The 23,015-nt window shown below is 42.1% G+C and overlaps 3 protein-coding genes across 4 annotated transcripts in view; 2 read left to right on the forward strand and 1 right to left on the reverse strand.

Moving 5' to 3' along the window:
• tfb1m (transcription factor B1, mitochondrial) overlaps positions 1-8,341 on the reverse strand; it is a 40,976-nt gene extending 32,635 nt beyond the window's left edge. Inside the window, exon 1 of the mRNA XM_058614633.1 lies at positions 8,231-8,341. The gene's annotated coding sequence lies outside the window, so the exon portion shown is untranslated. The remainder of the gene's footprint in view (positions 1-8,230) is intronic.
• On the forward strand, positions 8,276-17,786 carry LOC131444380 (filamin-A-interacting protein 1-like). 2 transcript variants are annotated; one of them, XM_058614627.1, is made up of 5 exons: positions 8,276-8,512; positions 8,703-8,876; positions 9,062-9,240; positions 13,465-16,261; positions 17,226-17,786. In XM_058614627.1, the coding sequence occupies exons 1-5, from the start codon at positions 8,276-8,278 to the stop codon at positions 17,430-17,432; spliced, it is 3,594 nt and encodes a 1,197-aa protein (XP_058470610.1). In that variant the 3' UTR covers positions 17,433-17,786. The 2 variants fall into 2 exon arrangements, with proteins under 2 accessions (XP_058470610.1, XP_058470611.1); XM_058614628.1 differs by lacking the exons at positions 8,276-8,512; positions 8,703-8,876; positions 9,062-9,240 and adding an exon at positions 12,089-12,836.
• Positions 17,787-18,400: 614 nt separating this feature from the next.
• On the forward strand, positions 18,401-22,454 carry LOC131444381 (cell cycle control protein 50A-like). Its single transcript, XM_058614630.1, has 7 exons — positions 18,401-18,832; positions 19,845-19,964; positions 20,376-20,483; positions 20,558-20,645; positions 20,718-20,864; positions 20,959-21,168; positions 21,395-22,454. Exons 1-7 carry the CDS (start codon positions 18,584-18,586, stop codon positions 21,586-21,588), a joined length of 1,116 nt encoding a protein of 371 aa, XP_058470613.1. The 5' UTR covers positions 18,401-18,583; the 3' UTR covers positions 21,589-22,454.
• The last annotated feature ends 561 nt before the right edge of the window (positions 22,455-23,015 follow it).

Raw genomic sequence — 23,015 nt, forward strand, 5'->3', positions numbered from 1 at the left:
ACATAGTTTAACTGTGAGGTGTAGCATTATCTCTGGGCAGTAGACCCAATATTCAGCCTAGGGTTCGACCATGTGACCAAAAATCAGTCTATAATGATAATTATTCCGCTAAATGGACAGGGTTTGGTTTATAAATTCTTTATAGACAGAAAAGAGTGATCAGCTGTGAAACAATATATAATGAACATTTGTTTTATTGATACTGAGGACAATTATATTGTGATATTTACATTTTTAAGACTATTTGAGACGTTAAAGCATTGCATTTTAACTTGGGCAGACGATTTTACAAACAAATATCAAATTGCGATTGCGATATCAGAGGGAATGGTAAATTTTTTACATCCTTATTCTTCAATAGAAAGATTACTGTGTGATATTTGTGCGGATCTGTGAGAAGCGGAGATGTTCTCTTCAGTGTGTAGAATAAGACGTGTATAGATCGGGACAATAATTCAACTAAAACAATATTTTTTACACACATTTTGGCAAATGGCCGAAATACTTTGGTTCATTGTTAATAAGATAAGAGGCAATGCTGCACGACAACAACAACAAATAAGTAATAGATAGGTAGAGGATTGAAAATGTGCATTTAAACTTAAAATTCAGCGCTTTCAAACATACAAATGATCAGCTCAGTGACCCCATTCCTTCCTGTCACCAGTATGCCTGTGCATGACTGTGGTGTGTGTGTGCATTTAGGCAACTTTATTCACAGATATACGTCCGTATCCACGCACAGAAAACACAACATAATGGAAGGTGGAGCTCACTGCTGCATGTGCGAGCGTCTTCCCCATACGTCTGCAGGGGCCTCAACAACAGCTGCCACCGACACATGCACGGCTCCGCTCGTATACACGTGTGCCTCTGGCCCGTGAATTCCAAAAATGCGGTTTAGACACATTTGGATGTTTCACAGAACTGTGGCACTTATAACTCACGCCGCCTCGGTTTAAAAATAAGTCCTCCAACGCCATAGCAACCCAAGATCTTCTCGAAACCTCATTCGATACGTGGCGTTGGACGGTGTCAAAAGGATACTTTACTATAAAGAGTGGACTGATGTGAACTGGTTCTTGGTGTGTAATTAATATGAGGTCATGTACAGTGTACAGTGAGTGTCAGGCCATTTGATGGAGGAGACATCTGAAACCCCACAAAATCCATGCTTTTCTACTCTTGTCCATGTGTTTTTTCTTAGCGCGAGTGACATAATCGTGACTCTTTCAGTGCACTGGTGTGCGACGATGACAGCCTAACTCCTCATCTGACTGCTGATAGATGAAATAGACCAGTGTGAATTTACTGAGCGCATTGGTCTCTGCGGTTGACTGAAGATTAAAACGCGACACTTTTGTCATTCTGCTCTTTTTTAAAAAAAAGAATGGACCTCATTGTTTTTGTGATAAGTAGTTTGTGTCCTGTGAGGACATGTCCAAACAATAGACAATAAACGGGGGGAATGGCCCGTTTTATACGACACTCTATAGACTCCACCACACATGCAACGCAAACTGTAACCTATAAAAATGGATGGGGAAGATTTAATATAGTGTGGTGAAGTGTAAACGTTCTCAGGGCGTTTCTGATCTTACATTATCATTCCAAACGCAGCGTGGTTCGTGACGGCATGAGAAGAAGACGTGTAACTAGGCACGCACTATATGGAACCATTTAATATCGTAGATCTGTTTCAGTTTCTCTTGATTTACTTCCAGGTAAGCGTGGGTGGTCACAGCGCTCATTTTTTGTCTAACACATCTACAACAGCAAGGGAATTCAAGGCGTCAGGACATCATATTACAACATAACATAAGTATCAAGTATTTTAGTATGAAAAATTAAAAAATGTATGAGTTTTTTTTCGAAACTGTAGCCTGCAAATGCATTAAATCAATAAGTCTTTTCGGTCAAAACATGACTTTTTAAATAAGAATAGAGCTGCAACCAACGTTTGTTTTCATAATCGATTAATCTGTCGATTATTTTCACGATTAATCGAGTAATCGCTTGATCCATAAATCAAAATGATTGAGTTTTAATGATTTCTTTGTTGTCTGGAGCAAAGAAACAAAGAAAATATTCACATTTAACCCTAACCCTTGTTTTAAGAATGAAAAAAGCCTCAAACCAATTAATCGATTATCAAAATAGTTGACAATTAATCGATTAATAATCGAGTAATTGTTTCAGCTCTAAATAAGGATGCATCAGTTTCTGGCCAAAAGCTCCAACATGAGTTGACTGCCGTACCAAAACAGTTTAGTTCTTAGGATTTATAGCGTGAACAGATGAAGTTCAGGTCAGTGGAATTTTAGTTGGAGTTCTTTGGTTCAGACAAACGGCTCGCCCCATGACATGGTCGCATATCTCAGGCCGTTTCATCCATATGTTGTTGTGCCGTTTCTATTCATAGAACGACCAGAACTCGATCTCTGCCTTGATCTGAATGCTGCTCAGACGATATCCACTCATGCCTTCAGTCCACAGGAATCATCATAAGTCTGTCTTGGTTCATAACGCTCACAATAGACCGAATAGATGCTGTTGCTATGGGGAACGGCTCCCCCATTTTTTAAGGATCAATATGTCGAGCTCTTGAGAAATAACGCTTGTGGTTATGTTTCCAGTTTAGGGCTTTTAGGTTACAATATATTAACTAATTATGACAGATGGAGGTGAGTCATATATTCCAACAGCTGCAGGAATCCATATGCTCGGTGACAGACACACACACACAAGCGCCGATGTTCATAATTCGAGTTTTATCTTGCAAAAAGTGTGTGTTTGCCAGTCGTTTACGGCAAGTGAAGCCATTCATGTGAGCGAGTTTGTGCCCGAGTGAAACTTAAACTGCTGAAGCTCCACACTGAGCTTCAGTGAGAGGATCAGGTTAGTTTGACATTAGGTGAATACTACAGGAGGACACCCACGGCCCAAGATGACATTTTACTCGCTGTGTCGATGATAGAGTTATTGTTGCTCCCGGGTATTTATAGAAGCCACCATTACCGTAAGATGTGCTCTGACAGTTCAATTTGATATTATTGGACCAAAAAAAGGTCCTGGATAAAGTGGAATCCTGAGTTAAGGGCCTGGACATACTTTAAAAGCAGCAACATCTTTATTTTCCCCTCGAACACAGCTGACCCTAAGAAGTCATCAGCCGGCGTAGTTCGGAATGTGCTGTTCATCAGAATCTTGGAGCGCGCTGCAGCTTCGTACCCAAGCGTGGAAAACAGATTCTCACACAACTTTTTCAATATCAGTCGGATTGTCTTTTAGCCTCGAATTTCATCCGCAGCAACAGTTTTGATTGAAGTTCCCCCTCTCTTGGCCGCGGTGTGGACAAAAAAAAAGCTTCCCAAGCACAACTGCATATTATCAGAACACCACGCTTAAGCCTCGCATGCAACAGGTGTTTTTTTTAACTCCTTGTTTGGTCACATTAGAACCTGAATCAAATATGTTCTTCCATTGTTTGCTGCTGCTCTTCTCATCACTTGTATCTGGCAAATGAATGTTGCTCATTACCAGACTGTTACCGCACCCCATCGTGTGAATAGTCTGCATTTCTTTCTATAACTTTAAACCAAATTTAATTCAATAAATGTAGATTTTACAACCTCCTTCATTTGTGTGACTGAAGTCTAGAACGTTATCTGGCACATGCTACTGTTGACTTGCTGACCAGTGACAACACTTTATAGCCTTTTCCACTTTAGAATCGAGGCACGTGTTTTGGGTGTATAAATACTTATATATATATATATATATATGTAAGTATAATACTTATATATACATATATACACACATATGTATATATATATATATATATATATATATATATATATATATATATATATATATATATATATGTATGTATGTATGTGATGTGACAGCTGGACTAGCCCAAACCCTGGGATAGATTTAGGGTCCTGCTTTAAATTTAGACTTTGGCCTTGACTGGAGTCAGAAAGCATCAAAGTATGAGAAGGAAGGCAGTGACTTTATTGTGTTGATGGTTCAGATGCCATGAATGTGTGGACACTGTGGGCCGACGGGCACAGACCTTAGAATGGAGCGGCGTATTGTCTTGCGGCGCTGCTTTGTTTTCCACAAAAGACAACTGGGAATGTCGCATGTCAGACGGGAATGTGGGCCACGCGGCTCAGGAATCTCCATTTGTCGCTGCGGAGAGTTCAGTACAATCAAGACTAGCGGTGAGATGAGATTTAGTTTCTCATCCGTAAATGGAACGATTATTACCGGCTCTAGCAGGTGATTTGCATGAAGCATGATCAATAAGTCAGGCTTGGAGTTTGGAGATGAATGGTTAACATTGATTGAATGAAATGATAAGATAGATTAAGTGAGGAAAAAAAACTCAACAGCTTCCCCAAAGTTCAGTTTAAAGCAGAGGTCTCAACCTCGCGCCACTTAATATCAAGTTATAATGACTTACTTCTTCTTAAATACGTTTATATCGGGAACTATTTATCATTCAAACACTTTTGTTTTGAAATTATGTGAAATATCATCGTAAATATTATCAATATTATTTATTTTTCCTCAAAAAAAACTTCCTACTCACCAAACTAGACACTCAGAGACTCCTGGTTTAAAGACTGAAGTCTGCTCCACAGACCACAGGCCTCACCGTAGGTTCTTGACCTGACTTTGGGGGATGATTAAAAAGCCGTTACCCGAGGACCTGTCTTGAGAGATTTAAAAACTAATAAAAGTGTCTTCAAATCGATTCGAACAAGAACAGGAAGTTACAGTGATGTGCTCTCTGTCTGGTCCTGCAGCTGAGTTATGAGCTATGTTCATTTTGAGAAGTGAAATGTTTTGAGAACATTTGAAAAATATGCTGTTTTTGCTGAGCGTCTGTCTTGACATGAAACAAATCACTTCCTGTGTGCAGATTGGGAATGTCCCTGAGTGACACAAGATCGAAACACTCACTATACTGAGAGCTGACGACCCATTTGACGATGATTTGAACGCAACAGGGCATTTCTTTACAATTAAAAAAGTTACAGTTTTAAAGGGTCATTGGATTTTTTTTGTCAGAACATACATTGTCATAAATAATCCCACAGAGCTCAGCTCCCCCGCTCGCCCCGCTGAACTGCAGTGACACTGTAAATGCGGCGGGCAGTTAACGGCACCTTCCCCGAATTTTCATGGCGTCAATCCAGACATTAAAAATAAACCGTCAAGTGTGTGTTTCTCTGTGTCAACTATTTTGTCAGCAACACTCTTGTCGGGAGTCAATTTGCAATACGTTTCTGTGTCAGCCCATCATCACCACAACCCCCCCCTACCCCCAACCCCGTTTCAATACCCTGCGCCCCTGGTCACCATTTAGACTCCCTGGCACTGCTTGCATGCTGGCATGAAAATTGTAAGCACTTGTGAGCGCTGCTGTAGTACAACATGTGACTCCACAGCTGAAAGTAATCGTTATGGACAGGAAAGAAGGCACTGCAATTAATCTCCAGTTAAGACCCAGATCTCGGTGGAGCCAGTGTGCACTCACTGAACTCCCAAGGACTGAGATAAGGAATGTGACTAATGTGTTTTGGTTTGTCAGATTTGATTATTTCGTCTGACCCGAGAGATGCGGCGTTATCTCGCACCCTTCCCTCTCATGTGCCTCGGTCGTTTTCCTGGAAACAGGTGTGATTCAAAGAGGCTGGCTTCAAGCATCATTAGAGCTCACTGCTATTACAGCAGGAGATAAATCTGTTTTATATAAGTCAACCAGAACCTTTGATAGACTCACTTTCAAGCCTCTTGACGTCGCATATCAAATGTCTCATTCCTCTTCTATATAACGGCCAGTTCACTTTTTTATCACCTACAGCATTGGACTGAATCAAACAGCCATTCCTGTTTGTGTTTGACTGTTCCAGATAACATTCCCGGGTCATTTCGGGATGTCTTAAAGTTGTGATTCAGAGGTGAGGGTGCTATGACATCACCGGGATTTTTTCAGGGTGTGGGGGGTGTTTCTCTCTGTTTGCAATCAGGAGGCGGTGTTGATGTAATATCTGACATTGATCATGCGGCGTGTGCTCAGTGTCTCAAGGCTCCTGTCAAACAAGTTTCAACAACAATCAGACTCTCGCACACAATCGGCTTCGACTGGAATATTTTCCAGCGGTGCGTAGAAACAAAACCGAAGCTAAATAAGTTGAATAAGTCAGAGATAGTGCATTGAATTTATAGCTAGGGACGGGGAAGTAAAACAGTGAACTTAAGAGTATGGAGAAACAGAAAAACACCTGAGTATATCAAATGAATGAACAAATACAGTATATATTATATATAGAATTGAGGTATTTTAGATTAAAATTTAAACCACGGAGTGTTTGCCTCCAGGGGGCAACTGTCTTGGAAAATTATAAAGTTTTCTTGAGGACTAAATGATCGAAATGTTCACAATCTAGTTTCAGGTCTTGATCAAAAGAGCAATATGTCAATGTTGTTAATTATGTTCCCATTTAGGGGCCACACGGTTGGTGTAGTGGTTAGCACTCTTGCCTTTGCAGCAAGAAGACCCGGTGTAACAGGCCATAGTTTACCCCCAGTGGATATACCCTGGTTTACCCTGGATATATAATGGCCTAGGCCGCTTTAACCCCAGAGTATAAATTAGCCTATAGGCTAGAATATTCCCCTCTTGTGTAAAGAGGATTTGATTGTATTTACACAAGAATGACTTAATTGTTCAACATTTTAATCCACCACATCAATATCACCCCTAAGAAAATGTGAAATGTTAAAAGTTTGTTAGTGATTCGAGACTTGTTTTGGATAAATGTATGAAACTTACTAAAGTAGCTGATGACTTCGATATCGTACATTATTTTCAGGCTAAAACAGAAATTATTCCAGGGTAAACACATGTTTGGGTTTGTGACCCAAACTGATTTTGCATGGATTTTGCATGTTCTCCCCGTGTGTGTGTGTGGGTCTTGTACCGGGTTCTCTGGTTTCCTCCCACAGTCCAAAAACATGCAATATGGGGATTAGTTAAATTAGACACTCTAAAATTGGCCCTGTGATGGACTGGCGAACTGTCCAGGGTGTGACCCCACCTATCACCCTATATATATGTCATCTGAGATGTGCACCCCGTGGTAGAAAACGGATGGATGGAATAAAACACAGCACATACGACGAGTAGGTATCATACTGTACAATAAGAGCCTGGCTGTCTGTGAACTTCTGGTTCCAAAAACTTGTCTTGTTTTGTAACTAGAAGACGACGTACATTATGATATACAGTCTGTGATACAGACCAAGTACAAGTGTCAGCGTTGCTGTAAATGATCACTCTCCCACCTCAGTTGTGTTTAAGTCAATCAATTTTCAACATAGGCTCGCTAAGGGCAACGTCAACAGCTTGTGCTGTTAATGGTGATTAATTAGCAGCGCAATTACATTTAGAGTCTGTCATTATCAGATTTAGTTTCGGGATCTGGGTTCAATGAATGAGTCAGTCTTTATTCGTGCCAGAGGAAGTTAAAGCACCCAAGAGTGCCACTAATGTGCTACCAGGCCGTCAACACTGCGCACGGGATACACAACACTTGTGAGAGAATGGGACGTGTCGGGAATGCACACACACACACACACACAGATACACTGTCACGCACACTCACAGCGGTGGGTAATTGTGGATATTTATTCCACATAACAAATGGTGCGTAGGACAATATTTTTTCCTGTTGTGTATGAGCTCAGCATATTTATGTGTTAGATAAAAGTGGGTCAGTAAGGCACTGCGTGTGAATTATGATATGGGGGGAGATCAAGGCTAAAGTTGTAAAACTCTGTGACTTAAATCTCTAGTGTGTAACATTTAGGACGGTTTATTGGCGTTGACATTTAATAGTATACTACACATAAGTATGTTTGTATAGTGTATAATTGCTTTGAACTTGAAATTGATTGGTTTTCATCGCTTTAGAATAACTGTGAGACTCTCACTCTCACTGCCATGTCCTCTTTCGTCTTCTTTTGTTAGAAACATGGCGGTGCAAGAAAACCAAATGATATTAAAGTGATACAAACAAACTTAAGGGTAGTATATTCAATTCAAACCGTCCTCATTGTCACACAATAAAAAAGATACTAAAAGGCCAAACTTTGACCTCAATTTTCATGAATGGTAGTGTAACGCAAACAAAAATAAAGGTAAAATATTTACTCAGAAAACTCTCCCCGTGTCTTCTGTCCCCGGTGCAGGTAGGGGATGCGGTCCAAAAGCAGCGGGGTCGAGAGCCCGGCCAACGGGGTGCTTGCGGTTCCACAGGACAACCATCATGACATCGGCCAAGAACAGGAAGTCGATTTGCCAGTGAAGAGCCTGAAGACCAAAGAGAAGCTCCTGCAGGATTCCTCTGAGGCAGGAGACAAACAAAGAGACATCATGGATCTGTCCAAAGAGGATCTGCTTAAACTGCTGGGGATCATGGAGGGAGAGGTTCAGGTAGGTTAGATTTTATTATCATTATATAATATACCTGAATTTGCTTTGTAATACAATGAATAGAAAGGCTATAGACTACAATGTTTTGCACAATAGCTCTACCTTGTGGTTGAAAATGGCACTTTTTTTATGAATCTTGTTGTTCAGACTGAGCCTGAGATTAAATAAAAATGTGTGCATGTGATTTCAGGCCAGAGAGGACGTCATCGGCATGCTGAAGTCCAAACAGTCTGCACCAGCGGCCCTCGAGTCACGCTATGGCTCCGCAGCCCCCAACTCGGCCCTCCAGGCCCTCCAGAGAGACAGCTTCATCACTGGCACAGAAGCCCACAACCACAGTGTCTACCAAAAGCCTATTGTTGAGGTCAGTCACGGCAAGGTTTCTATTGTCAGCAAGTAGATAAGTGAACGTCTTATACTTTTTATGAGCAGGTTTGCTGAGATCTTGAGTCATGAGACCATGTAAACCCACAAAAGTCAGTTAAAAGCAGTAAAAGTCATAAGAAAGACACACAGAGTTCACTCATTGTTTTCATATGCATTTTCCAGCTGGAGCGTCTGCAGGAGAAGCACAGGGACACGTACCGGCGGATGCTCGGTCAGCTGCTGCTCGCCGAAAAGTGCCACCGCCGCACCGTCCACGAGCTGGACACGGAGAAACGCAAACACGTGGACTACATGAACAAGAGTGACGACTTCACCAACCTCCTGGAACAGGAGAGAGAACGGTGAGGAGGACCGAAGGAAGGAGGACTGTGGTTCTGCTCCCTGATATCATCTTTACTTATTGTTTATATAATAAATAATGATGAAGAAACACAGAGAATGAGGTGAAGTGGGGCAGAGGACTGCCAGCAAGAAAGAGGCACAGTGGAGGGGTCTGTTTGCACAGGTTTTGTAGATTGGCGATAGTTGAGGACGGGGTCAGGGATGGAGAGGGTGGAGGCTCGGGAGGAAAGACATGTGACAAGAGTGGAGTGAAACTCCCATGACATCATCGACGAAATGAAGTCATCACGGAGGCCTTGACCGTGCTTGTTGGGGGACAAGAGGTTGGATGGAGAGAGGGGTCGCACACACTCTTTCGTGCTTGTAGGGCCTCACAGTGATCAAACACACACAGTGGATGTGCAGTGAATGTATATGAGAGAAGAGGCCCTAACTAATTAAAGTCCTCGCAGATGAAAGAGCTTAATTGGCTGTTGCTTTTTGAGGAATGCTGCCGTTCCCCTTTCACATCACTGCCCCTCCTCCTCACACAGTTACCCCTGAGAGATGCAGATATTGTGTGCATTAATTGGACTAATGTGATATGAGGCGCCAAAGACAGCATGCTCCAGTACATATATGCACTGTACATCATATATCATGGCCGGTGAAATGTGAAGCAGACTCAGACTTACGTACACGCTGCATTTCATGAACTGTCAAAACTTCAAACGATCCAGCAAAGTCACACCGCGTCTTTACCCTCGGGCTTTTACTACAGGACACAGGAAACAAACCGTGGAAGCTAAATCACAGTCGTGACAGCTGAGGTGCCATTAGATACCCGGGGAGAGAGGGCTGGTAAACGAGCAGCAGACTCCTGCTCCTCGGGACGGTTTAATGAGATGAAGAAAGAGGATTTAAAACATTTCAAAAAGAATTTTCCCTCGATTGTAAATCAGTGTGCCATGTCAATAGGGAAAGCGATTTTTTTAAAAGATTAAAATCTCTTAAGAGTTTTATGTTGACTGACATCCTCTTGTACTTCAGCTGAAACGTATATATCCTGAAGCAAAATGTGTGCATGAATGAGTGCAGAGAATATGAAATCACAAGATAAAAATCAAGCTTTTGGTTTTTGCCTTGATGTGCAAGCACATTAATTTTTTTGTGCAGGAAACTGTGAGGGGAAAACATGATTTTCACATGGTGATACTGGCTGCTAAAGGTATAACATTCCACACCGAGTGGAAGGTCAGTGTGAAAAATTAACGGCAATCCATATAATTCTTGCTGACTGACCGAGAGACATTGCCACTGAAAAAAATGCTGAACATGATCGTGAGAAAACCATAAACGTGAAGGACGGTGAGTGCGAGCTGAGGCTTCAGTTTGAAGCATATGGCATAAATCATGTGCATAATTTTCTGCCACTTTACTTTAACTCGATCCTTGGTTTACATAAAGAAAGAGCTGACCTTTTTCTAATGCCAGGTAGTTTCCAGCGGGCTCCTTGGCTCACGCACAGGTCGGCCTCTGTCACCTCGTGGGGGGGGAGGGAGGAAAGGAGAGTATCTCTGATAGGGCTTGATCTTTTAGCACCTGCGGAGCCCACATTCTATGTGCTGTAAAAGGACATAAAAGTGTCCGGGACTGCCTTCAGAGTAAGAGTTGTGAAAGGTCAACTAAACAATAACCGTTGATAGCACAAAAAGCATCAGTCTGTTTTGACGTTCACTCTCTCAGGTGACTTGGACGCGTGTCATCACCTCTTCCTTATCAGCATGATTGTCTCCAGCCATCTGGGGAGAGAGTGAAGAGAGAGGAGTCAGAGGTCTTGTACCAAACATGTGCAGGAATGCACAAGGAGCGGTGCTGAAGAAGAAGAAGAAGATGTTTCTGACTGATATCCACCGGCCATTAACACCCTCTCAAGACAGCAACGCAATTTAAACGTCACAAAGTGAAAATAATGACGTGGACACGGTGGTATGTGCAATGATTAATGGGAAGAAAATGGCTCCCATTTCTACAGGTTGTGTTTCAGAGTCACGTATACTGCACATATGGAAAACGCCAGACGTCGGAAACTAAAGTGATTATTTAGTTGGACATATTAAAGCCGTGCAACACAAACACATCACTCATGAAACCTGTCTGCAGGTCACGTGCATGGAGCAATGTGTAGCTCTATTGTGCCCACAACCCGGTGTGTCCACTTTGCTCCTGATTCCTCTCTCTCAGCACCACATCAGTCTTGCGTAGTGTACATTATCACAGACTCTCTTGCTCAACACTTAATGCTTTTTCTGTCAAGAGGGGTCATTACCATACGACACGGTGTTTTGACAGGTTTTTGGCAGTTCATGTCTCTGTCAGTCCTGCGCCTCCTGACGGGCGGTGTGTGTGTGTGTGTGTGTGTGTGTGTGTGGGGGGGGTCAGTGCCTCTGAGCACATTCCACAGGAAACAGGGGATGAAATGTGGTTTCATGATGGCTTATACGTCGCACCTGTGTACTTGCTTCAGAAATGCGGATTCTCCGCATACAGCCACCGATTAGCAGCTACACCATTTACAGCCACTTTGTCTGTTGTTATTTATCCTCAACATTAACCGTTATCCCTGCAACACACTTAACTATGCATTCTTACATTGCTCCCCCATCTGTGCCAAATGCCACTGACATCACGACTTTGACCTTTGCATAAAAGTAATTTTAGATTGCCAATTTCTAGAGTGTCACTGATATCTGACTGTGTAAGTATGCATTTTAAGAGCTGCACTGTGCCATCTGGATCGCTCCTTTGTACAGTAGCCAGACATGCATGCTTATACTACTTGGCAATAAAAGCTCCACAGTAATATGAATCAGTGGTGTTTACTGCCAGATGCAGATTGAGAAGCAACAGACAAATTTCAAATTGAACTTGTTCTCAGAGATTTGGGTTCAAGAAGACATGTTTTTATTAAGTGTTTCCACAGTTTTTTTTGGGCATATCACTTCTAGAACCTATAGTCATGTTTTCGTTATAATGCTCACAGATCTTCTCGACCTCGCGGGAGACATTAAAATCATCCAAATCTGGTTTCCTCATCACAAAGTCTTTGCAGGGAAGTCCTATTCACGTACAGTTTCCTCCTGAGTGGAACTACAGCAGACATTCTCCCCTGTCATACCGGTGAGACTGTGCAGAGGCAATATCCTGCACTCTTTGTAAAATGGAGATGCAAGTCCATAAGCCATAAACTGAACAAGCATAATATCTGTAAAACAGTTCATATTCAAGCATTCTTTCTCATTTAAACTTATGTGTGTGTGTGTTGGGGGGGCAAAACACTCCTCCCGTGGCAAGGATCCCGCCCCTTTCACAGCGTCCAAAGCAGAGCAGTGTACACTCGCTCCTACTCACATTTCTGCCTTATATGGATGAGGTGACATCACTCACTGGGGGTGCCTCACTGTATTTATTCACCTTTCATTGTCTTGATAACATTCTTGGAATGCAACAGTGGACAATCTGTGGGAAAGGAGTCCCTCGCTCTCTATGCCTTCTGTGTGGATTGAATTATTTGATGGCAAACATGCTCTTGAGTCTGTTTGTGGAGCATCCATAGGTAAGTTGTGGGTAGGGTTTGTTTCTGAGGTGTCAAACAAACCCCTTTTGAGGTGACAGGATCTATCGCAATGGAACCTTTGGAAGCTACGCACTCTTGCACCCCTGTTGTGCCGGTTCCTACTTATTTGGTTTATTTTGCAATGCAAAATCCTCTGGTTGGATATTGCATTAGTTTCACTGTGGGTAAAAGGAGACGACACAGCTTTGCATTCAATGTGGTCTGCGTGCATTTTGTTGGAGCTGGAAATCAGAATGTGCATGAGCAGCATAGAAAGAAGCTGAGAGAAAAGGAGAATCACTTGTAGGGGAGGGGGGGGGGGCATGTTAATGTTTGGAAGTTGTAGCGTAGCTCTTTGCCAATTTCCCCCTTGGTCTTTTTTCTTGTTCTCTAGTAGCATTGCATGTGGGATCTTTTGTGAATTACATATTATACTAATGACATTTTCTGTTGGTTCAGATCAATGTACCTAATTAGGTAATTAAATAGTATTGTTTATTACATAAACATGTATATTTTTTTATTATTATTTATTCTTATAAACACTATGGTATGCAAAGTACGCAGTTGGTAACTTTGATGTCAATGAAAACCAAACTAACCTTGCCTTTTCCCCCTCTTTTTTTAGACTGAAGAGGTTGCTTGAGAACGAAAAAGCCTATCAGATAAAAAAGGAGAAGGAGCACACGAAACGTCTGGCCAAAGTGCGAGAGGAGCTGGTCAAGCTCAAGTCCTTTGCCCTGATGTTGGTCAATGAACGCCAGCAGCACCTGGAGCAAATGGACCAACAGAGTCAGCGGGTCCAAGAACTCAGCCAGCAGCTGCAGCAGCAGGAGCAGGCACTGACTGAAGCCCGAGAGCACGCTCAGGAGGATGGTTATAGGGTACAGAGCCTGGAGGCTGAACTGAAAGAGAAATCTGCCAAGCTCACCCAACAACACGAGGAGATGAGTGCCAAGCTGGCCAGTCAGGAGCATCACAGCCGTCAGCTAAATGCCAACATTTTGGGTCTTACACATAAAGTGGAGGAGCTAGAGGAGAGCAACAGGGCCTTGAAGAAGTCTGAGGAAGAACTGCAGGAGCTCAGGGAGAAGATCAGCAAAGGGGAATGTGGCAACTCCAACTTGATTGCAGAGTTGGAGAACTTGCGAAAGCAGGTGCTGGAAATGGAGGGAAAGGATGAGGAGATTACCAAGACTGAATATCAGTGCAAGGAGCTGAGAAAGAGGCTACAAGAAGAGGACAGTAAAAGTAAAGACCTCAGACTAGAAGTAGAGAAGCTCCAGAAAAGAATGGTAGAGTTGGAGAAACTTGAGGGTGCATTCAGCGTTAGCAAGTCTGAGTGTGCACAGTTACACAATGCCTTAGAGAGAGAGAAGGGCGTGACCAAAGAGCTCTCGGATGAAGTTGTAGCACTCAGGATCCGTATGAAAGAGCTTGAGTCCTCTGAACTGAAGTTGGAAAAGTCTGAACTGAGTCTTAAGGACGATTTGAGTAAGCTTAAGTCATTGACAGTTGCTTTGATGGAAGAACGCAAGACCTTGATTGACAAAATAAAGTCAGATGAGAAGAAACATGAGGACTTGAGTACAATGGTCAAAAGTGAGCAGGGCAAAGTTATGGAAGTGACTGAGAAACTGATAGAAGAAAGCAAAAAGCTCTTAAAGTTAAAATCAGAGATGGAAACCAAAGTAGAAAGTCTAATCATAGAAAAGGGGGAGCTCAGCAACAAACTAGCCTATGAACTAGACAAATCTAAGGATCTTAATTCTAAAGTTTGTCAAATGAAACGGAGGTTGGATGGGTTTGAGCAAGGAGAAAAGCTATCCATGAAGAACTCAGTGAAATGTGAAGTAGGGAGAATGCCTGACCCCGTACAAAGAGAAGACAACAAAATTAAGGAATTGACTTTTGAAATTGAGCGTCTAAAAAATCGTCTCAAACAACTTGAAGTAGTGGAAGGAGATCTGATCAAGACAGAGGACCAGTATGACATGCTGGAGAAAAGGTTCATGACTGAACAGGATAAAGCCAACATTCTTTCCCGGCAGGTGGAGGAAATGAGGACTCAGATAGCGAGGAACAAAGCCATTGAGAAAGGAGAAGAAGAAAGCCAGGAAGAGGACATCAGACAAAGATGCAAAAAAGAGGAGGCCAAAACCAGAGAACTGCACGCTGATGTAGTTGCCCTCAAAGAGAAGATCCATGAACTAATGCACAAAGAAGACCAGCTCTCTCAGCTGCAAGTGGACTACTCCATCTTGCAGCAAAGGTTCTTGGAAGAGGAAGAGAAAGCAAAGAATATGGGAACTGAAGTTTTTCACCTCTCCAAAGAGCTGGAGGTAGCTAAACGCCATAGTCGAGCATTGAGGCCCAGCTTGAATGGGAGAAGAATGGTGGACGTAGCTGTGACATCCACAGGAGTACAGACAGAGGCGTCAGCCACTGGGTCAGCAGAGGAGGATACCACAGCTGTGTTTATCAGGAAGTCTGTTCAAGAAGAAAATCACATAATGAACAATTTCAGACAAAGGTGTCTGAAGAAACCAACAGAAAAGACGGTTGAGCGATGTCCTTCATCTGGCAGTGACCTCAGCATGAAGAAATCCTGGATTCCCTGGATGAGGAAAAAGGACAGCACCCCTCAAGAGACCAACTTAGAAAAACCTCTGCACATGAATGGAAATCATTTGCCCTCTGAACTGACTATGTCCCCAAAGCAGGGGCAACCATTACACATTAGAGTAACACCAGACCATCGAAACAACATGGCCACTCTGGAGATCAGCAGCCCTACTACTGAAGATGTTTTCACGAGCTCAGTTCCCCTCAGCCCCAACCCATCTCAACCAAAATCCAGAATCACAATCATTCCCACCTACTCAAACCCCAAGAGAAAGCCCACAACTGTACCTCAGGGCCCTGCGAGAGCAAAGTCTCCAGTCACCATCACAGCGATGTCCAGAGCCAAATCTCCAGAAAGTAGCCGAATCTCCTCCACTGCCTCAGGGCGGCCCCTGTCCCCGGTCTCTATTATGACAGTCAGCACTGCTGTAGTGCCTGAAGCATCTGCTTCCCCAGAGCCCCAGGAGATGACAATGGGCCGAGCTGTCTTCAAGGTTACCCCAGAAAAGCAGATGGTCCCTGTGCCTATACGGAAGGGCCACAACAACACCAGCATCATCACTACCAGTGAGGATAACAAGATCCATATTCATCTAGGCAGTGGAATGACCCCGAAGATGGTAGTGAGGCCAGTGACTGGTGCGACAGAGAGCAAGGAAATGACTTTATCCACTGGGACAGTTTTGCGCTCCCCTCGTCAAATTACCACCACTGCTACCAGGAGCACACAGAGCAAAGTGATGAGCAGTATCACAATTTCCCCGGTTACATCCACTACATCCAGACCCACGCAAACCATGGTACGTTTTACTGGTTGAAAACATATAATTACCATCTTTAAATGATTTGAAACTGTTGTATTGTCAAGGTACCAGGGCTTGGCACAGCAGAGAATGTGGCTTTAGTTGACAGCAGATTATCAGCCTTTGAGCAATGAGAAAACACAATAGTGAAAATGATGACGTCCTTTCATCATTGTCTTTCTTAAGAATCTTTAAAAAAACATTTACATCTCCCTAATAATGCAAGGGACATCTGTCCGTCTGTCCCATGGCTTGCGTGACAGAGACGGACAGCCCTATGGGTCGGCCTCAGAACAGCAGAGCTAATGATGTGGCAGTTTGCCAGCGTGCTACCGTCATGCTGCAATTTATAGTTGTTACGCAGTGTTTACATTCACAGACAGCCATGCAGGGCTCAGAGCCCTCTGGCTGACACTGTCGTTTAATCAAGGGCTTCCTTCTTCTTAAAACAACAGATGATGAGTTGATGGCGTAGGAAAGGTTCTGCCGACACAATGAACAAAGAGGACTTGATTGTTGCAAGCAAGCGTCAGTTCGGACCCTGCAGGTGTCCTACCAAGTTTCAGCCGAATCCTAGAAACCTCTGCCCTTGTTTTACCATAACCACACATTTTAAAAGCCTGTCTGACATCATGTCATTTGCCCTATTTTGGTAACTGTAAAATAAAAAGCCAACAACTCTGATCACAATTGGTCATTGTCAGAATGATGGATTCCTGTGTGATTATTTACAGCCTTGCATCAGTATCAGCACTCCAAAACCTGGGCTCTCTTACTGGGATTTAATGGATAAATATTTACATTTCCTTAAAGCAGTTCCTTTGTTGCATATGCACTTTTACTCTTTTTTTTCTTTCCTGTAAAAGGTTTTATGCCCCTTTCCTTTATTGATGCATTATGTTCCCCACAAGTGCGCACACTCACCATCTCCCTGCCTCACTCTCTCTCCCTCTATTGTCAGACTGGGAACGATGCCCAGGCGACTCGAACAGGGCTGACCCGCATCCCAATGTCCAAGAGCCTGAAGACGGGAAAAGCTGTGCTGGGATCCCTGGGGATCTCAGGTGGCGTGAAGATGGAGTCGCGAGCTGAGACTCAGTCTATGAGGATAGAAGTGAAGAAATCCACTGTGAACAGCAGTGCTTTACAAAGTGGTGGAAAAGCCTGATAAACATAATTGAGCAGTATCTAAATTATGCAACTACAGAGGGATTAAGACAACTGTGCAACTCAGTATTTTTTGTAAGTAAGCCATTTATTTTTGTAAAGTATTTGTACTTGTTTGTCTAATCTATTTTTGCCACATACATTGATTTATAATCTTTATATTTACACTGTGTGCATTTGTGTGAAATATCATAAAAGACTGTGTTGCCACTAACTGCTTCTTGCTTTGAGTGGTTGACAATATTTTACACGGACACATTGTAGTTCCGAATCACTTATTTTCATGTAAATGACGTCTATTTCTCCTGTGAAAGATTTGTACTTAATATGTATTTGAAATAAACAAGTTGTCAAACGGGCTGTCTTACTTGAAAACTAGAAACTTGAAAAATATCAAACACTGTTTACATTCTGGGAATGAGGTCCCGTCCCCTACAAGTGGGTCTAAAAAGTGCTAGAATTAGCGTTGCAGCTTCAATCCTGGGACCAAGTGTCACTGGTGGGCATGTAATAAAAAAAATGAAGATATTTCTCAATTTAGGGGAAACTGAGGTTGGGAAGTGCAATTTTTCAAAAATACTACCCCATTCTAGTTATACAAAGCTAAATGCAAATTGGTGAAGTATTCCTTAAAGGGATTTAAATGTGATTTTTCATTACATACTATTGTACTGTTGCTGTACTGTATATTTCACATTAGTACAGGGTATAATTGTGCTGTACTGAATATTTCATAATATAGTACATTACATTTAATGTAGCAATTTGTTTATATGTTCATATTTACACAACATTTTGCCAGAAGAGGTAAATAAAGAATAGGAAAAGAAGAATAAAACTCGAGAGTCTCTGATCTTACCGGATGTAAGCAAACACTGGTCCGTTTTCAACGATGACGTAGCTGCTACGTTCCTAAACTCCATTGGCCCGAGCACTTCCGGCTTCTTCCTCGGGATGAGATTAAGTACACAACCGAAATCAATAGTACTACAACAAGTAGGTATTTGAGTTTGACAGGGGGACTTTTCCCTCCCCAGTCGAATTCACCTCATACCTTGACGTTACTAGGCTGTTGTTTACCGCGAGGTGTCGCCGAGAAACGTCGGCTGTTGACTGTTAAGTGGATTATTTTGCTCGGAGCGGATTGCAGCCATGATGGCGTCAAGCTACAACGCCAAGGAGGAGGACGGACACCATTCGGGCGCTGCGAGTCACGGCGGGCCAGCGGTGGCGAAAAGCAAAAAGCCGGACAACACTGCGTTCAAGCAGCAGAGACTTCTCGCCTGGCAGCCCATCCTTACCGCAGGCACCGTGCTCCCTGCCTTCTTCGTTATTGGTATCTTCTTCCTCCCCATTGGCATTGGCCTCTTCGTCACCTCTAACAACATTAAAGAATTCGAGGTATGTCTGGTCGTCGTTAATCAACTCACCTTTGTTATCGCTTAGGAGCCATCCCTGTTGCTGTTCAAGTTACTTTTTAACTGTGGTTAACTATTTAACTATGTCCTGTTTACCTGTTGACAGTAATGTCAGGTTTGTGACAAAGCGACAAGGAAGTACATAACCGTGTAAGTGACACCTTTTTAAATAGCGAGCCTTATTAAACAGTGAGATTACCATTTAACAGTAAAGATGCCAGATGTATGCTTTGCTGAAAATAATACAGTGTAATATAACAATACTGCAATTACAGGTTGAAGTGATCAGGCTGTGAAAAAGCTGTTTCCTCAACTGAATGTGCCTGTATTGTGTTACCATACGAATAAAAATGATAACGTCCACCCATTGAAATGATCTTCGTGTACATTAGATCCAGTTTTTAGTTGTTAGAATATATACAATGTGACACAGCTTTTAATTTAACGGAATATGAGTACCTATAGACCATTTGTGCACTGTTTTATGATTCTGATGACTTTACAACCACTTTATAACACTTGATATTATTTAGAACCGGTAAGAGTGGTCATTTTTCAAAAGATAGGTTTTGTAAATAAACATGGTTATACACATGAATCCTGATTAAAAGGCTTGACAAAAGTCGGAATACATAAATGGTCTTTATGTGTAACTGCCATCATTCCTAAAAATAAATTTGGCAACAAAAAGTTGGATGGTCATTTAAAGTAAAATGTCATATCAAGTAACACAACAGCCTCATTTTCCTTGTTATATGACAGTAAATGCATTTTCATCCAGCAAAAAAACAACCTGCATTTCACTTAAAAGTCTCTTCTTCAGTCGCCTCTGCTGTCTTCTCTTCATTAAAATGTAATGTGCTACAGAGAGGTTGTATAACCGTTTGCATAGTGTGTGCATTTATTTCTGTCGAATCTGAGAGTTTTGTGCGAAGCTAAATATTATGATAAAATCTGCTTGTTGTATTTTTAACAAATTGGCTCCTGTGTTTCAGATTGATTACACCGGTGTGGACCTTGACAGTCCGTGCTACAGCTGTGCCAAGAACTTCAGCTGGAATAGCACAACGCCGTGTGTCTGCACGGTGGACTTCACGTTGGAGCAGCCATTTGAGGTGTGTGGTAGATCTGGTTACACTTTGCAGTCCTAATGAATAATGTATGGCTTCAGCTCCAACATTGACAGTGTGCGATCAGAGGGGAAAAAACTGCCCTGTCCTCCTCACTCTAAATGTCCATTAAGATCTATTTTAATGTCCAAAGAAAGGCAGACCCAAGGCCTTTTGTAGTCTTAAAATATGCAGTCCAGTAACTTTCAGAAGAATTCTATCGATTACTTGATACACTCTTAATAGTTTTAACGTAAGGTTTGCCAGGATGAATCGTAAGAGCCTAGATGCTGGTTGTAAATGATCATAGTGCCATTTTATTGCTGTAATAAAGATAAAAACTGATCCAAAAATACTCTGCGACCATTGATTGTTATTTTTGCAGTATATAACACACTTTTTTTTGTAACTCTGCAGAGCAATGTCTACATGTACTACGGTTTATCCAACTTCTATCAGAACCACAGGCGCTACGTAAAGTCCAGGGATGACAGCCAGTTGTATGGTGACCCGTCGTCTTTGAAGGTACAATCCTAACGTTTTCACATCATGCGGCAAATTCACTGTTGCATCAGTGTAACTTTTGCTGTTGTTTATAGGAACCGAGCAAAGAATGTGAGCCGTATCGTACAAGTGATGGACTGCCCATTGCTCCGTGTGGGGCGATAGCTAACAGCCTGTTCAATGGTAATAAGTGAGACAACTAATGTCCTGTCTTACAATGAACCACAACTGAATGTAAGGTCTCTTTTGTTTCAGACACTCTGGATCTGTATCATATTGAGTCCAACGGCACCGTGAATGTCATTCCGCTGGTAAACCGGGGCATCGCATGGTGGACAGACAAGCATGTGAAATTCAGGAATCCCGGTGGAAACGACAACAACCTCACAGTAGCTTTCCAAGGTGATTTCAGCACCTTCGACACTTGATGACGATCACTTGCCCCCACCTTTTTAAAATGCAACGACTAGCCTGAATTTGTCTTATTGTTTCCTAGACACGGCTAAGCCAGTGAACTGGAGGAAACCAGTGTATGAGTTGGACCCAACGGATCTGGAAAACAACGGCTTTGTCAACGAGGACTTCATCGTGTGGATGCGCACAGCTGCTCTGCCGACCTTTCGCAAACTCTACCGCATCATCCATAAGAAGTCGAGCACAACCCCCACTCTACCCAGTGGCAGATATGTCTTGAACATCACTTACAGTATCCTTTCATTGTGAATCCAGTACTCTTTAACATCCACAGGTCAGGTCAGATTGGCTGGGCTAGTTTAGTTGACATGTTAATTTACTTCCTGTTCAGTGCCAGGACATGTTATTTACACTATAGGTGTCAGTTACAGTTTATGGTGGATTATTTATAAATCCTGAATAGTGTGATTTCTCTCCTGATCCAGAAGTTTTTTTTGTCTTTAACCATTTGTCATCAGATTACCCTGTCCTCAGCTTTGATGGTCGCAAGCGAATGATCTTAAGCACCATCTCCTGGATGGGAGGAAAGAACCCCTTCCTGGGCATCGCCTACATCACCGTGGGCTCCATCTGCTTCCTCCTCGGTGTCGTCCTGCTCATCATCCACCATAAATATGACAACCGCAACAACAGCGCAGACATTCCAAGCTAAACACTCCGTCTCATGATTGCTAGTCTCTGCATGTATGAGTGACCGTCCCAGACTGATTGTTGATTTTAGCATGAATACACTGGTCTCTGTAAATGTCTGTCTCGTGTTTGTGGAAGAAGGGCAGCGCTGTTAAGTGTCGAATCAAAAGCTATGTATATATATGTTGGACATGTGAAGTAAACGGCTTGTTACAGTCCCGTGTCTCTGCATACAACTTGGCTCGATTGTCATTGTCTGTCTTCCTTTTTATTTTTTACATCTATTTATCAATACATTGTCAGAAGAATGTTGTGTTTATTGAGCACTGCTTTGCAAAAAGGCTTAATTGTTGAAGGGTGTATGTATTTTAAAGTCGGTTTTCACCATCATATTTACTGCTTTATGTCCTGCTGATGAATGTACTGTTATATTCCACTGACATACCTCTGGTTTTTGACATGGCCCTGAAAAAGGGACAGGATAAACTTTGCTAGCATGCTGGTGATTGATATGCTCGTATAAGTATTTTACTCACGGAGAAAAAATTTGGTATTCATGACAAATTGTAAAAGCCAGTCATAAGGTGTCTGTATTTAACTGTTGACAGTATCCCTACAATCTAGTGCTCATGAATGAACATAACCCAGGACCACTATATCCAGTATTCTTCACGGAGACGCATCACGCAGACTGGAGCACGCTTGTGTTTTAAGTGTTGGATTAAAACGCATTCCTTGCTGTTTACCAAATGATACTGAATGCACTTTAATAGTGTCACATTTGTGAGGTGTCCCCCCGTTAAGTTCATGTTAATGAGCGGTTAATGGTTTCAATTTGAATTTTTGTCTCGTTTATTTTTGGTCCAATTAAACAACTTTGTCAATGCATTGGTGCCATTAGTATTTTTTTATATATATTTTATTTTAAATACACAATACTCACATAAAGATGATTTATAAAAAGCACAAAAATGGAATTATATACCTCTCTTTTAATCAGTTAATTTACAAGTTTTGTGACAAAAGTAGCACTGAATAAAATGTTGGACGATAAAACCTTATGGTTTAATTTATTGTTCTGGTGTTTTCATTAAAAAGCAGTACAGGGGATTGTCCACCAGATGTCACTACTTACAATTAGTCCACCATCCCTAGCGTAGTGAGCTTGCTGAAATGTTCCCCACAACAACAACAGCATTGTTGGTGTGTGACAGCTTGTCACAGCCACTTTCTGTATTTTCTATAATATAGAGAAAAGTTGCATTTACATTTGAGTTAAAAGAAAAAAAGTCTATGATATTGTTAGAGTAAGGGAAGCCTTCACAATGATTAAAAAGTGTAAAATGTATTAAAAATACAACCCAAATTGAGTGAAACTGAAGAGCTCGTTAAAGTTTTTCTGCTTTCTTTTTCTAATAATAATAATAATAATTATAATAATTTCTGGCA

The sequence above is a fragment of the Solea solea genome, chromosome 18 (genome assembly GCF_958295425.1).
Source record: "Solea solea chromosome 18, fSolSol10.1, whole genome shotgun sequence".
Lineage (NCBI taxonomy): Eukaryota > Metazoa > Chordata > Actinopteri > Pleuronectiformes > Soleidae > Solea > Solea solea.